The sequence below is a fragment of the Biomphalaria glabrata genome, chromosome 2 (genome assembly GCF_947242115.1).
Source record: "Biomphalaria glabrata chromosome 2, xgBioGlab47.1, whole genome shotgun sequence".
Lineage (NCBI taxonomy): Eukaryota > Metazoa > Mollusca > Gastropoda > Planorbidae > Biomphalaria > Biomphalaria glabrata.
In genome coordinates, this window is record NC_074712.1 from 26,778,197 (window position 1) to 26,792,204 (window position 14,008).

Below are 14,008 nucleotides of genomic sequence, written 5' to 3' on the forward strand. Positions count from 1 at the left end.
ATTACTTGACATTGATATTCAAACGAAATAATTGTTTATGCTTCAGTTCTACTTCTTGACGTTTTTGTAGGCGTATGGACTTCAATGTACAAATACAACTCTTCATCCTTAATTATTGAACTGCCCAACTAAAAGGTCATGAGGGCTTAGTGGCAGAGTGGTTAAGTGCTTGGCTTCCGAACATAGACCCTGGGTTAGAATGTTTGTGAAGAAATCTAACAGTTACCTGATTAGAGTTGGGGGAAGTAAAGGCGCTTGGTCTTTGTGCAGACCACATGACACCCTGCACGTTAACCATAGACCAAGGAAACAGATGACCTTAACATCATCTGCCCTATAAATCTGAAAGAGAAACTTTACTTTACTCACAAGGTCATATACTGCTTTCTAAATAACTTGGAAACCTAGTTTGAAATGTCTTCAACTTCTTTTGCATTTTGATTCCAATCAACGCATTGGTGCACTGTTCCCCTAATCAATAAGAATTCGTATGCATCTGGACATGTCTTTATAGAACTTGGAAAGTTGTTGTTTGTCCCTTTATAGATTCATCCGAATATATTCACATTAACGTCGATCACTATAAGAAAGAAAGGCCTTAAGTTTCTTGTTGATCGTTTAGCATTGACGTCTTCTAGAAATACTCAATACGGATGTTACGACAATGCTTTAGATTAGTGTTAGACTTTGAAGATGGTTTGGTTTTAAAATCACAACGCTCAAAATGTTGCTTTTAAAGAAACTATTATAAAATCTTAATACAATTTATTAGCAATCAATCGGCCCTTTTGGTGGTCATATCGGCCCAGTTGGGTACCGGACCACAGGGCATTAGCCCTTATAGCAAGTCCGCACCTGTTTATGAGACGTCTTTTGGGATCAAAGGAGACAGGCTACTGATAACTTTAGGGAGCACAAAGTGTGTCAATCCTTGACCCAATTTACAGCCAGTGTGTCTCATAGTAGTGTTTGTTTTTACAAGGACATTAATTATAGCAGGGTTTTTTTTTCTTTCAGTTTCGTTAGGGTTAACGTGTTTGGTATGTTAGAGTGAATGCGTACAGTGGAAACACATAAGCGATATGGTCATTCAAACAATAAGATTTCACAGGTAACTCTCTATATAGATATATAGTAGAACTATTTTTTTTATTTTCAAAATATTTTAACATTTCAACAACAATTCCTATACTTTAAAAAAATATGTTTACTGTACATATCAACAACGTTCAATCGTCCATTTCCCACCTGTTCATACGTAAGTTACATATTGATGCGTTATGGTATTGGCAAACATTTGATATACACTGTGCTATTGTTTTCTTATCAGAGTCCAAAATAATGTTTCAAAAAGAATCTGTCATGGAGTTTATACAAAGGCTTGAAAAAATAAATGTACCCAGCTTTTAGACATTTGCTGAACAACTGCACAAGATAGTGACTCAAAGAAAAATGTTTGTAGACAAAAAAGAACGAGAGGAGAAAACCACAAATTACCAGGATTGGTCATCTAGAGATAAAACATATGTCCACTCTACAACAGTGAAATTATTGTTTCATCTAGTCCTAGTTTTGTTAGTAACAGTTGTTATTTTTGCAGTATGTCTGTTTCAGCAAAACTATCGATTGCGTTCTTTGGAAACGTATTTACTTGACCAAGATCATAGAAATGTTCTAGCCGTAGCCAGAAAGAATTTAGATCTAAATCTAGCAGCAGACCAGTCAGTACAGGAGGGAGAAGTCATTAAACATATAAAAAACATTGAACCCGGACAAAGATTGTCCGAAAGTCAATTCAATTCTAAGAGTGGGAAGACTAAATCTCGAGACACAACACAGGTCACTGAAAAGTTCTTTCATAAATTAACCAGAAATGTAAGAAACGCACAAAGTACTAACTGCAAAATAAATATTCACGATGTATTACAAAACTACTGTTACTACAAAAGGAAAGTCTCTCCTAAAAGTAAGTCCAAAATAACTTTTACAAATAGAAACATTTATATTAGCATAGACTTGTGCTATACTATTTACATTAAAAACAGCTTGTTGACAAACTATTTATAATCATTCAATTCATTAATCTATCCATCTATTCTTCCTTCCGTCTCTCCATCTATTCTTCCTTCCATCTATCCATCTATTCTTCCTTCCATCTATCCATCTATTCTTCCTTCCATCTATCCATCTATTCTTCCTTCCGTCTCTCCATTTATTCTTCCTTCCATCTATCCATCTATTCTTCCTTTCATCTCTCCATCTATTCTTCCTTCCATCTCCCCATCTATTCTTTCTTCCGTCTATCCATCTATTCTTCCTTCCATTTATCCATCTATTCTTCCTTCCGTCTCTCCATTTATTCTTTCTTCCATCTCTCCATCTATTCTTTCTTCCATCTCTCCATCTATTCTTCCTTCCATCTTTCCATCTTTTCTTTCTTCCATCTCTCCATCAATTTTTCATTCCGTCCCTCCATCTATTCTTCCTTCCGTCTCTCCATCTATTCTTCCTTCCGTCTATCCATCTATTCTTCCTTCCATCTCCCCATCTATTCTTTCTTCCGTCTATCCATCTATTCTTCCTTCCGTTTATCCATATTTTCTTTCTTCCATCTCCCCATCTATTCTTTTTTCCGTCTATCCATCTATTCTTCCTTCCATCTATCCATCTATTCTTCCTTCCAGCTCTCCATCTATTCTTCCTTCCGTCTATCCATCTATTTTTTCTTTCCGTCTATCCATCTATTCTTCCTTCCGTCTCTCCATTTATTCTTTCTTCCATCTCTCCATCTATTCTTTCTTCCATCTCTCCATCTATTCTTCCTTCCGTCTATCCATCTATTCTTCCTTCCGTCTCTCAATTTATTCTTCCTTCCATCTTTCCATCTTTTCTTTCTTCCATCTCTCCATCTATTCTTCCTTCCGTCTATACATCTATTCTTCCTTCCGTCTATCCATCTATTCTTCCTTCCGTCTATTCATCTATTCTTCCTTCCAGCTCTCCATCTATTCCTTCTTCCGTCTCTCCATCTATTCTTCCTTCCATCTCTCCATCTATTCTTCCTTCCGTCTCTCCATTTATTCTTCCTTCCATCTCTCCATCTATTCTTTCTTCCATCTCTCCATCTATTCTTCCTTCCGTCTATCCATCTATTCTTCCTTCCATCTCTCCATCTATTCTTCCTTCCATCTCTCCATCTATTCTTCCTTCCGTCTCTCCATTTATTCTTCCTTTCATCTTTCCATCTATTCTTTCTTCCATCTCTCCATCCATTCTTCCTTCCGTCTATACATTCTTCCTTCCGTCCATCCATCTATTCTTCCTTCCAGCTCTCCATCTATTCTTCCTTCCGTCTATCCATCTATTCTTCCTTCCGTCTATCCATCTATTCTTCCTTCCGTCTATTTATCTATTCTTCCTTTCATCTCTCCATCTATTCTTCCTTCCGTATATCCATCTATTCTTCCTTCCGTCTATCCATCTATTCTTCCTTCCGTCTCTCCATCTATTCTTCCTTCCTTCTATCCATCTATTCTTCCTTCCATCTCCCCATCTATTCTTTCTTCCGTCTATCTATCTATTCTTCCTTCCATCTATCCATCTATTCTTCCTTTCATCTCTCCATCTATTCTTCCTTCCATCTCCCCATCTATTCTTTCTTCCGTCTATCCATCTATTCTTCATTCCATCTCTCCATCTATTCTTCCTTCCGTCTATCCATCTATTATTCCTTCCGTCTATCCATCTATTCTTCCTTCCGTCTCTCCATCTATTCTTCCTTCCGTCTATCCATCTATTCTTCCTTCCATCTCCCCATCTATTCTTTCTTCCGTCTATCCATCTATTCTTCCTTCCATCTATCCATCTATTCTTCCTTTCATCTCTCCATCTTTTCTTCCTTCCATCTCCCCATCTATTCTTTCTTCCGTCTATCCATCTATTCTTCCTTCCATCTCTCCATCTATTCTTTCTTCCATCTCTCCATCTTTTCTTCCTTCCGTCTCTCCATCTATTCTTCCTTCCGTCTATCCATCTATTCTTCCTTCCGTCTATCCATCTTTTCTTTCTTCCATCTCCCCATCTATTCTTTCTTCCGTCTATCCATTTATTCTTCCTTCCGTCTATCCATCTATTCTTCCTTCCAGCTCTCCATCTAGTCTTCCTTCTGTCTATCTATCTATTCTTCCTTCTGTCTATTCATCTATTCTTCCTTCCGTCTCTCCATTTATTCTTTCTTCCATCTCTCCATTTATTCTTTCTTCCATCTCTCCATCTATTCTTTCTTCCATCTCTCCATCTATTCTTCCTTCCGTCTATCCATCTATTCTTCCTTCCATCTCTCCATCTATTCTTCCTTCCATCTCTCCATCTATTCTTCCTTCCGTCTCTCCATTTATTCTTCTTTTCATCTTTCCATCTATTCTTTCTTCCATCTCTCCATCTATTCTTCCTTCCGTCTATACATTCTTCCTTCCGTCTATCCATCTATTCTTCCTTCCAGCTCTCCATCTATTCTTCCTTCCAGCTCTCCATCTATTCTTCCTTCCGTCTATCCATCTATTCTTCCTTCCGTCTATCCATCTATTCTTCCTTCCGTCTATCCATCTATTCTTCCTTCCGTCTCTCCATCTATTCTTCCTTCCTTCTATCCATCTATTCTTCCTTCCATCTCCCCATCTATTCTTTCTTCCGTCTATCTATCTATTCTTCCTTCCATCTCCCCATCTATTCTTTCTTCCGTCTATCTATCTATTCTTCCTTCCATCTATCCATCTATTCTTCCTTTCATCTCTCCATCTATTCTTACTTCCATCTCCCCATCTATTCATTCTTCCGTCTATCCATCTATTCTTCCTTCCATCTATCCATCTATTCTTCCTTCCGTCTCTCCATTTATTCTTTCTTCCATCTCTCCATCTATTCTTTCTTCCATCTCTCCATCTATTCTTCCTTCCATCTTTCCATCTTTTCTTTCTTCCATCTCTCCATCAATTTTTCATTCCGTCTCTCCATCTATTCTTCCTTCCGTCTCTCCATCTATTCTTCCTTCCGTCTATCCATCTATTCTTCCTTCCATCTCCCCATCTATTCTTTCTTCCGTCTTTCCATCTATTCTTCCTTCCATCTATCCATCTATTCTTCCTTTCATCTCTCCATCTATTCTTCCTTCCATCTCCCCATCTATTCTTTCTTCCGTCTATCCATCTATTCTTTCTTCCGTCTATCCATCTATTCTTCCTTCCGTCTATCCATCTATTCTTCCTTCATCTCTCCATCTATTCTTCCTTTCATCTCTCCATCTTTTCTTCCTTCCGTCTCTCCATCTATTCTTCCTTCCGTCTATCCATCTATTCTTCCTTCCGTTTATCCATCTTTTCTTTCTTTCATCTCCCCATCTATTCTTTCTTCCGTCTATCCATCTATTCTTCCTTCCGTCTATCCATCTATTCTTCCTTCCGTCTCTCAATTTATTCTTCCTTCCATCTTTCCATCTTTTCTTTCTTCCATCTCTCCATCTATTCTTCCTTCCGTCTATACATCTATTCTTCCTTCCGTCTATCCATCTATTCTTCCTTCCGTCTATCCATCTATTCTTACTTCCGTCTATCCATCTATTCTTCCTTCCGTCTATCCATCTATTCTTCCTTCCGTCTATTCATCTATTCTTCCTTCCGTCTATTCATCTATTCTTCCTTCCATCTATCCATCTATTCTTCCTTCCGTCTATCCATCTATTTTTTCTTTCCGTCTATCCATCTATTCTTCCTTCCGTCTCTCCATTTATTCTTTCTTCCATCTATTCTTTCTTCCATCTCTTCATCTATTCTTCCTTCCGTCTATCCATCTATTCTTCCTTCCGTCTCTCAATTTATTCTTCCTTACATCTTTCCATCTTTTCTTTCTTCCATCTGTCCATCTATTCTTCCTTCCGTCTATACATCTGTTCTTCCTTTACTCTATCCATCTATTCTTCCTTCCGTCTATTCATCAATTCTTCCTTCCAGCTCTCCATCTATTCCTTCTTCCGTCTCTCCATATATTCTTCCTTCCATTACTCCATCTTTTCTTTTTTCCATCTTTCCATCTATTCTTCCTTCCGTCTCTCCATTTATTCTTCCTTCCATCTCTCCATCTATTCTTTCTTCCATCTCTCCATCAATTCTTCATTCCGTCTATCCATCTATTCTTCCTTCCATCTCTCCATCTATTCTTCCTTCCGTCTCTCCATTTATTCTTCCTTCCATCTTTCCATCTATTCTTTCTTCCATCTCTCCATCTATTCTTCCTTCCGTCTATACATCTCTTCTTCCTTCCGTCTTTTTATCTATTTTTCCTTCCGTCTATCCATCTATTCTTCCTTCCAGCTCTCCATCTATTCTTCCTTCCGTCTATCCATCTATTCTTCCTTCCGTCTTTTTATCTATTCTTCCTTCCATCTCTTCATCTATTCTTCCTTCCGTCTATCCATCTATTCTTCCTTCCGTCTATCCATCTATTCTTCCTTCCGTCTCTCCATCTATTCTTCCACCCGTCTATCCATCTATTCTTCCTTCCATCAGCCCATCTATTCTTTCTTCCGTCTATCCATCTATTCTTCCTTCCATCTATCCATCTATTCTTCCTTCCATCTCTCCATCTATTCTTCCTTCCATCTCCCCATCTATTCTTTCTTCCGTCTATCCATCTATTCTTCCTTCCATTTATCCATCTATTCTTCCTTCCATCTCTCCATCTATTCTTCCTTCCATCTCCCCATCTATTCTTTCTTCTGTCTATCCATCTATTCTTCCTTCCATCTCTCCATCTATTCTTCCTTCCATCTCCCCATCTATTCTTTCTTCCGTCTATCCATCTATTCTTCTATCCATCTATCCATCTATTCTTCCTTCCATCTTTCCATCTATTCTTCCTTCCGTCTCTCCATCTATTCTTTCTTCCGTCTATCCATTTATTCTTCCTTCCGTCTATCCATCTATTCTTCCTTCCATCTCTCCATCTATTCTTCCTTCCATCTCTCCATCTATTCTTTCTTCCGTCTATCCATCTATTCTTCCTTCCATCTATCCATCTATTCTTCCTTCCATCTCTCCATCTATTCTTCCTTCCATCTCCCCATCTATTCTTTCTTCCGTCTATCCATCTATTCTTCCTTCCATCTCTCCATCTATTCTTCCTTCCATCTCTCCATCTATTCTTCCTTCCGTCTATCCATGTATTCTTCCTTCCGTCTATACATCTATTCTTCCTTCCGTCTATACATCTATTCTTCCTTCCGTCTATCCATCTATTCTTCCTTCCATCTATCCATCTATTATTCCTTCCATCTCTCCATCTATTCTTCCTTCCATCTCCCCATCTATTCTTTCTTCCGTCTATCCATCTATTCTTCCTTCCATCTATCCATCTATTCTTCCTTCCATCTCTCCATCTATTCTTTCTTCCGTCTATCCATCTATTCTTCCTTCCATATCTCCATCTATTTTTCCTTCCATCTCTCCATCTATTCTTCCTTCCATCTCCCCATCTATTCTTTCTTTCGTCTATCCATCTATTCTTCCTTCCATCTATCCATCTATTCTTCCTTTCGTCTCTCCATCTATTCTTTCTTCCATCTCTTCATCTATTCTTCCTTCCGTCTATACATCTATTCTTCCTTCCGTCTATACATCTACTCTTCCTTCCGTCTATCCATCTTTTCTTCCTTCCATCTCTCCATCTATTCTTCCTTCCGTCTATCCATCTATTCTTCCTTCCATCTATCCATCTATTCTTCCTTCCATCTCTCCATCTATTCTTCCTTCCATCTCTCCATCTATTCTTCCTTCCATCTCTCCATCTATTCTTCCTTCCGTCTATCCATGTATTCTTCCTTCCGTCTATACATCTATTCTTCCTTCCGTCTATACATCTATTCTTCCTTCCGTCTATCCATCTATTCTTCCTTCCATCTATCCATCTATTCTTCCTTCCTTCTATCCATCTATTCTTCTTTCCATCTCTCCATCTATTTTTCCTTCCTTCTATCCATCTATTCTTCCTTCCGTCTATCCATCTATTCTTCCTTCCGTCTATCCATCTATTCTTCCTTCCGTCTATACATCTATTCTTTCTTCCGTCTATCCATCTATTTTTCCTTCCGTCTATCCATCTATTCTTCCTTCCATCTATCCATCTATTCTTCCTTCCGTCTATTCATCTATTCTTCCTTCCGTCTATCCATCTATTCTTCCTTCCGTCTATCCATCTATTCTTCCTTCCGTCTATTCATCTATTCTTCCTTCCGTCTATTCATCTATTCTTCCTTCCATCTATCCATCTATTCTTCCTTCCGTCTATCCATCTATTTTTTCTTTCCGTCTATCCATCTATTCTTCCTTCCGTCTCTCCATTTATTCTTTCTTCCATCTATTCTTTCTTCCATCTCTTCATCTATTCTTCCTTCCGTCTATCCATCTATTCTTCCTTCCGTCTCTCAATTTATTCTTCCTTCCATCTCCCCATCTATTCTTTCTTCTGTCTATCCATCTATTCTTCCTTCCATCTCTCCATCTATTCTTCCTTCCATCTCCCCATCTATTCTTTCTTCCGTCTATCCATCTATTCTTCTATCCATCTATCCATCTATTCTTCCTTCCATCTTTCCATCTATTCTTCCTTCCGTCTCTCCATCTATTATTTCTTCCGTCTATCCATTTATTCTTCCTTCCGTCTATCCATCTATTCTTCCTTCCATCTCTCCATCTATTCTTCCTTCCATCTCTCCATCTATTCTTTCTTCCGTCTATCCATCTATTCTTCCTTCCATCTATCCATCTATTCTTCCTTCCATCTCTCCATCTATTCTTCCTTCCATCTCCCCGTCTATTCTTTCTTCCGTCTATCCATCTATTCTTCCTTCCATCTCTCCATCTATTCTTCCTTCCATCTCTCCATCTATTCTTCCTTCCGTCTATCCATGTATTCTTCCTTCCGTCTATACATCTATTCTTCCTTCCGTCTATACATCTATTCTTCCTTCCGTCTATCCATCTATTCTTCCTTCCATCTATCCATCTATTATTCCTTCCATCTCTCCATCTATTCTTCCTTCCATCTCCCCATCTATTCTTTCTTCCGTCTATCCATCTATTCTTCCTTCCATCTATCCATCTATTCTTCCTTCCATCTCTCCATCTATTCTTTCTTCCGTCTATCCATCTATTCTTCCTTCCATATCTCCATCTATTTTTCCTTCCATCTCTCCATCTATTCTTCCTTCCATCTCCCCATCTATTCTTTCTTTCGTCTATCCATCTATTCTTCCTTCCATCTATCCATCTATTCTTCCTTTCGTCTCTCCATCTATTCTTTCTTCCATCTCTTCATCTATTCTTCCTTCCGTCTATACATCTATTCTTCCTTCCGTCTATACATCTACTCTTCCTTCCGTCTATCCATCTTTTCTTCCTTCCATCTCTCCATCTATTCTTCCTTCCGTCTATCCATCTATTCTTCCTTCCATCTATCCATCTATTCTTCCTTTCATCTCTCCATCTATTCTTCCTTCCATCTCTCCATCTATTCTTCCTTCCGTCTATCCATGTATTCTTCCTTCCGTCTATACATCTATTCTTCCTTCCGTCTATACATCTATTCTTCCTTCCGTCTATTCATCTATTCTTCCTTCCGTCTATTCATCTATTCTTCCTTCCATCTATCCATCTATTCTTCCTTCCGTCTATCCATCTATTCTTCCTTCCGTCTATCCATCTATTCTTCCTTCCATCTCTCCATCTATTCTTCCTTCCATCTCCCCATCTATTCTTTCTTCTGTCTATCTATCTATTCTTCCTTCCATCTCTCCATCTATTCTTCCTTCCATCTCCCCATCTATTCTTTCTTTCGTCTATCCATCTATTCTTCCTTCCATCTCTCCATCTATTCTTCCTTCCGTCTCTCCATCTATTCTTCCTTCCATCTATCCATTTATTCTTCCTTCCGTCTATCCATCTATTCTTCCTTCCATCTCTCCATCTATTCTTCCTTCCATCTCTCCATCTATTCTTCCTTTCGTCTATCCATCTATTCTTCCTTCCATCTCTCCATCTATTCTTCCTTCCATCTCTCCATCTATTCTTCCTTCCGTCTATCCATCTTTTCTTTCTTCCATCTCCCCATCTATTCTTTCTTCCGTCTATCCATCTATTCTTCCTTCCATCTATCCATCTATTCTTCCTTCCATCTCTCCATCTATTCTTCCTTCCATCTCCCCATCTATTCTTTCTTCCGTCTATCCATCTATTCTTCCTTCCATCTATCCATCTATTCTTCCTTCCATCTCCCCATCTATTCTTTCTTTCGTCTATCCATCTATTCTACCTTCTATCTCTCCATCTATTCTTCCTTTCATCTCTCCATCTATTCTTTCTTCCATCTCTTCATCTATTCTTCCTTCCGTCTATACATCTAATCTTCCTTCCGTCTATACATCTATTCTTCCTTCCGTCTATCCATCTTTTCTTCCTTCCATCTCTCTATCTATTCTTCCTTCCGTCTATCCATCTTTTCTTCCTTCCATCTATCCATCTATTCTTCCTTCCATCTCTCCATCTATTCTTCCTTCCATCTCTCCATCTATTCTTCCTTCCATCTCTCCATCTATTCTTCCTTCCGTCTATCCATCTATTCTTCTTTCCGTCTATACATCTATTCTTCCTTCCGTCTATCCATCTATTCTTCCTTCCGTCTTTTTATCTATTCTTCCTTCCATCTCTTCATCTATTCTTCCTTCCGTCTATCCATCTATTCTTCCTTCCGTCTATCCATCTATTCTTCCTTCCGTCTCTCCATCTATTCTTCCACCCGTCTATCCATCTATTCTTCCTTCCATCACCCCATCTATTCTTTCTTCCGTCTATCCATCTATTCTTCCTTCCATCTATCCATCTATTCTTCCTTCCATCTCTCCATCTATTCTTCCTTCCATCTCCCCATCTATTCTTTCTTCCGTCTATCCATCTATTCTTCCTTCCATTTATCCATCTATTCTTCCTTCCATCTCTCCATCTATTCTTCCTTCCATCTCCCCATCTATTCTTTCTTCTGTCTATCCATCTATTCTTCCTTCCATCTCTCCATCTATTCTTCCTTCCATCTCCCCATCTATTCTTTCTTCCGTCTATCCATCTATTCTTCTATCCATCTATCCATCTATTCTTCCTTCCATCTTTCCATCTATTCTTCCTTCCGTCTCTCCATCTATTCTTTCTTCCGTCTATCCATTTATTCTTCCTTCCGTCTATCCATCTATTCTTCCTTCCATCTCTCCATCTATTCTTCCTTCCATCTCTCCATCTATTCTTTCTTCCGTCTATCCATCTATTCTTCCTTCCATCTATCCATCTATTCTTCCTTCCATCTCTCCATCTATTCTTCCTTCCATCTCCCCATCTATTCTTTCTTCCGTCTATCCATCTATTCTTCCTTCCATCTCTCCATCTATTCTTCCTTCCATCTCTCCATCTATTCTTCCTTCCGTCTATCCATGTATTCTTCCTTCCGTCTATACATCTATTCTTCCTTCCGTCTATACATCTATTCTTCCTTCCGTCTATCCATCTATTCTTCCTTCCATCTATCCATCTATTATTCCTTCCATCTCTCCATCTATTCTTCCTTCCATCTCCCCATCTATTCTTTCTTCCGTCTATCCATCTATTCTTCCTTCCATCTATCCATCTATTCTTCCTTCCATCTCTCCATCTATTCTTTCTTCCGTCTATCCATCTATTCTTCCTTCCATATCTCCATCTATTTTTCCTTCCATCTCTCCATCTATTCTTCCTTCCATCTCCCCATCTATTCTTTCTTTCGTCTATCCATCTATTCTTCCTTCCATCTATCCATCTATTCTTCCTTTCGTCTCTCCATCTATTCTTTCTTCCATCTCTTCATCTATTCTTCCTTCCGTCTATACATCTATTCTTCCTTCCGTCTATACATCTACTCTTCCTTCCGTCTATCCATCTTTTCTTCCTTCCATCTCTCCATCTATTCTTCCTTCCGTCTATCCATCTATTCTTCCTTCCATCTATCCATCTATTCTTCCTTCCATCTCTCCATCTATTCTTCCTTCCATCTCTCCATCTATTCTTCCTTCCATCTCTCCATCTATTCTTCCTTCCGTCTATCCATGTATTCTTCCTTCCGTCTATACATCTATTCTTCCTTCCGTCTATACATCTATTCTTCCTTCCGTCTATCCATCTATTCTTCCTTCCATCTATCCATCTATTCTTCCTTCCTTCTATCCATCTATTCTTCTTTCCATCTCTCCATCTATTTTTCCTTCCTTCTATCCATCTATTCTTCTTTCCGTCTATCCATCTATTCTTCCTTCCGTCTATCCATCTATTCTTCCTTCCGTCTATACATCTATTCTTTCTTCCGTCTATCCATCTATTTTTCCTTCCGTCTATCCATCTATTCTTCCTTCCATCTATCCATCTATTCTTCCTTCCGTCTATTCATCTATTCTTCCTTCCGTCTATCCATCTATTCTTCCTTCCGTCTATCCATCTATTCTTCCTTCCGTCTATTCATCTATTCTTCCTTCCGTCTATTCATCTATTCTTCCTTCCATCTATCCATCTATTCTTCCTTCCGTCTATCCATCTATTTTTTCTTTCCGTCTATCCATCTATTCTTCCTTCCGTCTCTCCATTTATTCTTTCTTCCATCTATTCTTTCTTCCATCTCTTCATCTATTCTTCCTTCCGTCTATCCATCTATTCTTCCTTCCGTCTCTCAATTTATTCTTCCTTCCATCTCCCCATCTATTCTTTCTTCTGTCTATCCATCTATTCTTCCTTCCATCTCTCCATCTATTCTTCCTTCCATCTCCCCATCTATTCTTTCTTCCGTCTATCCATCTATTCTTCTATCCATCTATCCATCTATTCTTCCTTCCATCTTTCCATCTATTCTTCCTTCCGTCTCTCCATCTATTATTTCTTCCGTCTATCCATTTATTCTTCCTTCCGTCTATCCATCTATTCTTCCTTCCATCTCTCCATCTATTCTTCCTTCCATCTCTCCATCTATTCTTTCTTCCGTCTATCCATCTATTCTTCCTTCCATCTATCCATCTATTCTTCCTTCCATCTCTCCATCTATTCTTCCTTCCATCTCCCCGTCTATTCTTTCTTCCGTCTATCCATCTATTCTTCCTTCCATCTCTCCATCTATTCTTCCTTCCATCTCTCCATCTATTCTTCCTTCCGTCTATCCATGTATTCTTCCTTCCGTCTATACATCTATTCTTCCTTCCGTCTATACATCTATTCTTCCTTCCGTCTATCCATCTATTCTTCCTTCCATCTATCCATCTATTATTCCTTCCATCTCTCCATCTATTCTTCCTTCCATCTCCCCATCTATTCTTTCTTCCGTCTATCCATCTATTCTTCCTTCCATCTATCCATCTATTCTTCCTTCCATCTCTCCATCTATTCTTTCTTCCGTCTATCCATCTATTCTTCCTTCCATATCTCCATCTATTTTTCCTTCCATCTCTCCATCTATTCTTCCTTCCATCTCCCCATCTATTCTTTCTTTCGTCTATCCATCTATTCTTCCTTCCATCTATCCATCTATTCTTCCTTTCGTCTCTCCATCTATTCTTTCTTCCATCTCTTCATCTATTCTTCCTTCCGTCTATACATCTATTCTTCCTTCCGTCTATACATCTACTCTTCCTTCCGTCTATCCATCTTTTCTTCCTTCCATCTCTCCATCTATTCTTCCTTCCGTCTATCCATCTATTCTTCCTTCCATCTATCCATCTATTCTTCCTTTCATCTCTCCATCTATTCTTCCTTCCATCTCTCCATCTATTCTTCCTTCCGTCTATCCATGTATTCTTCCTTCCGTCTATACATCTATTCTTCCTTCCGTCTATACATCTATTCTTCCTTCCGTCTATTCATCTATTCTTCCTTCCGTCTATTCATCTATTCTTCCTTCCATC

General features: G+C 38.8%; 1 protein-coding gene across 4 annotated transcripts in view; it reads left to right on the top strand.

Moving 5' to 3' along the window:
• Window positions 1-952: 952 nt before the first annotated feature.
• Window positions 953-14,008, top strand: part of LOC106051406 (uncharacterized) — a 152,063-nt gene continuing 139,007 nt past the window's right edge. The window contains exons 1-2 of one of the 4 annotated variants that reach the window (XM_056019782.1): window positions 953-1,111; window positions 1,331-1,966. In XM_056019782.1, coding sequence (XP_055875757.1) covers window positions 1,453-1,966 — 514 coding nt within the window. In that variant the 5' untranslated portion in view covers window positions 953-1,111; window positions 1,331-1,452. Of the gene's footprint in view, window positions 1,112-1,330; window positions 1,967-14,008 lie in introns of those variants that run through there. The other 3 variants (XM_056019783.1, XM_056019784.1, XM_056019785.1) reach the window with 3 other exon arrangements.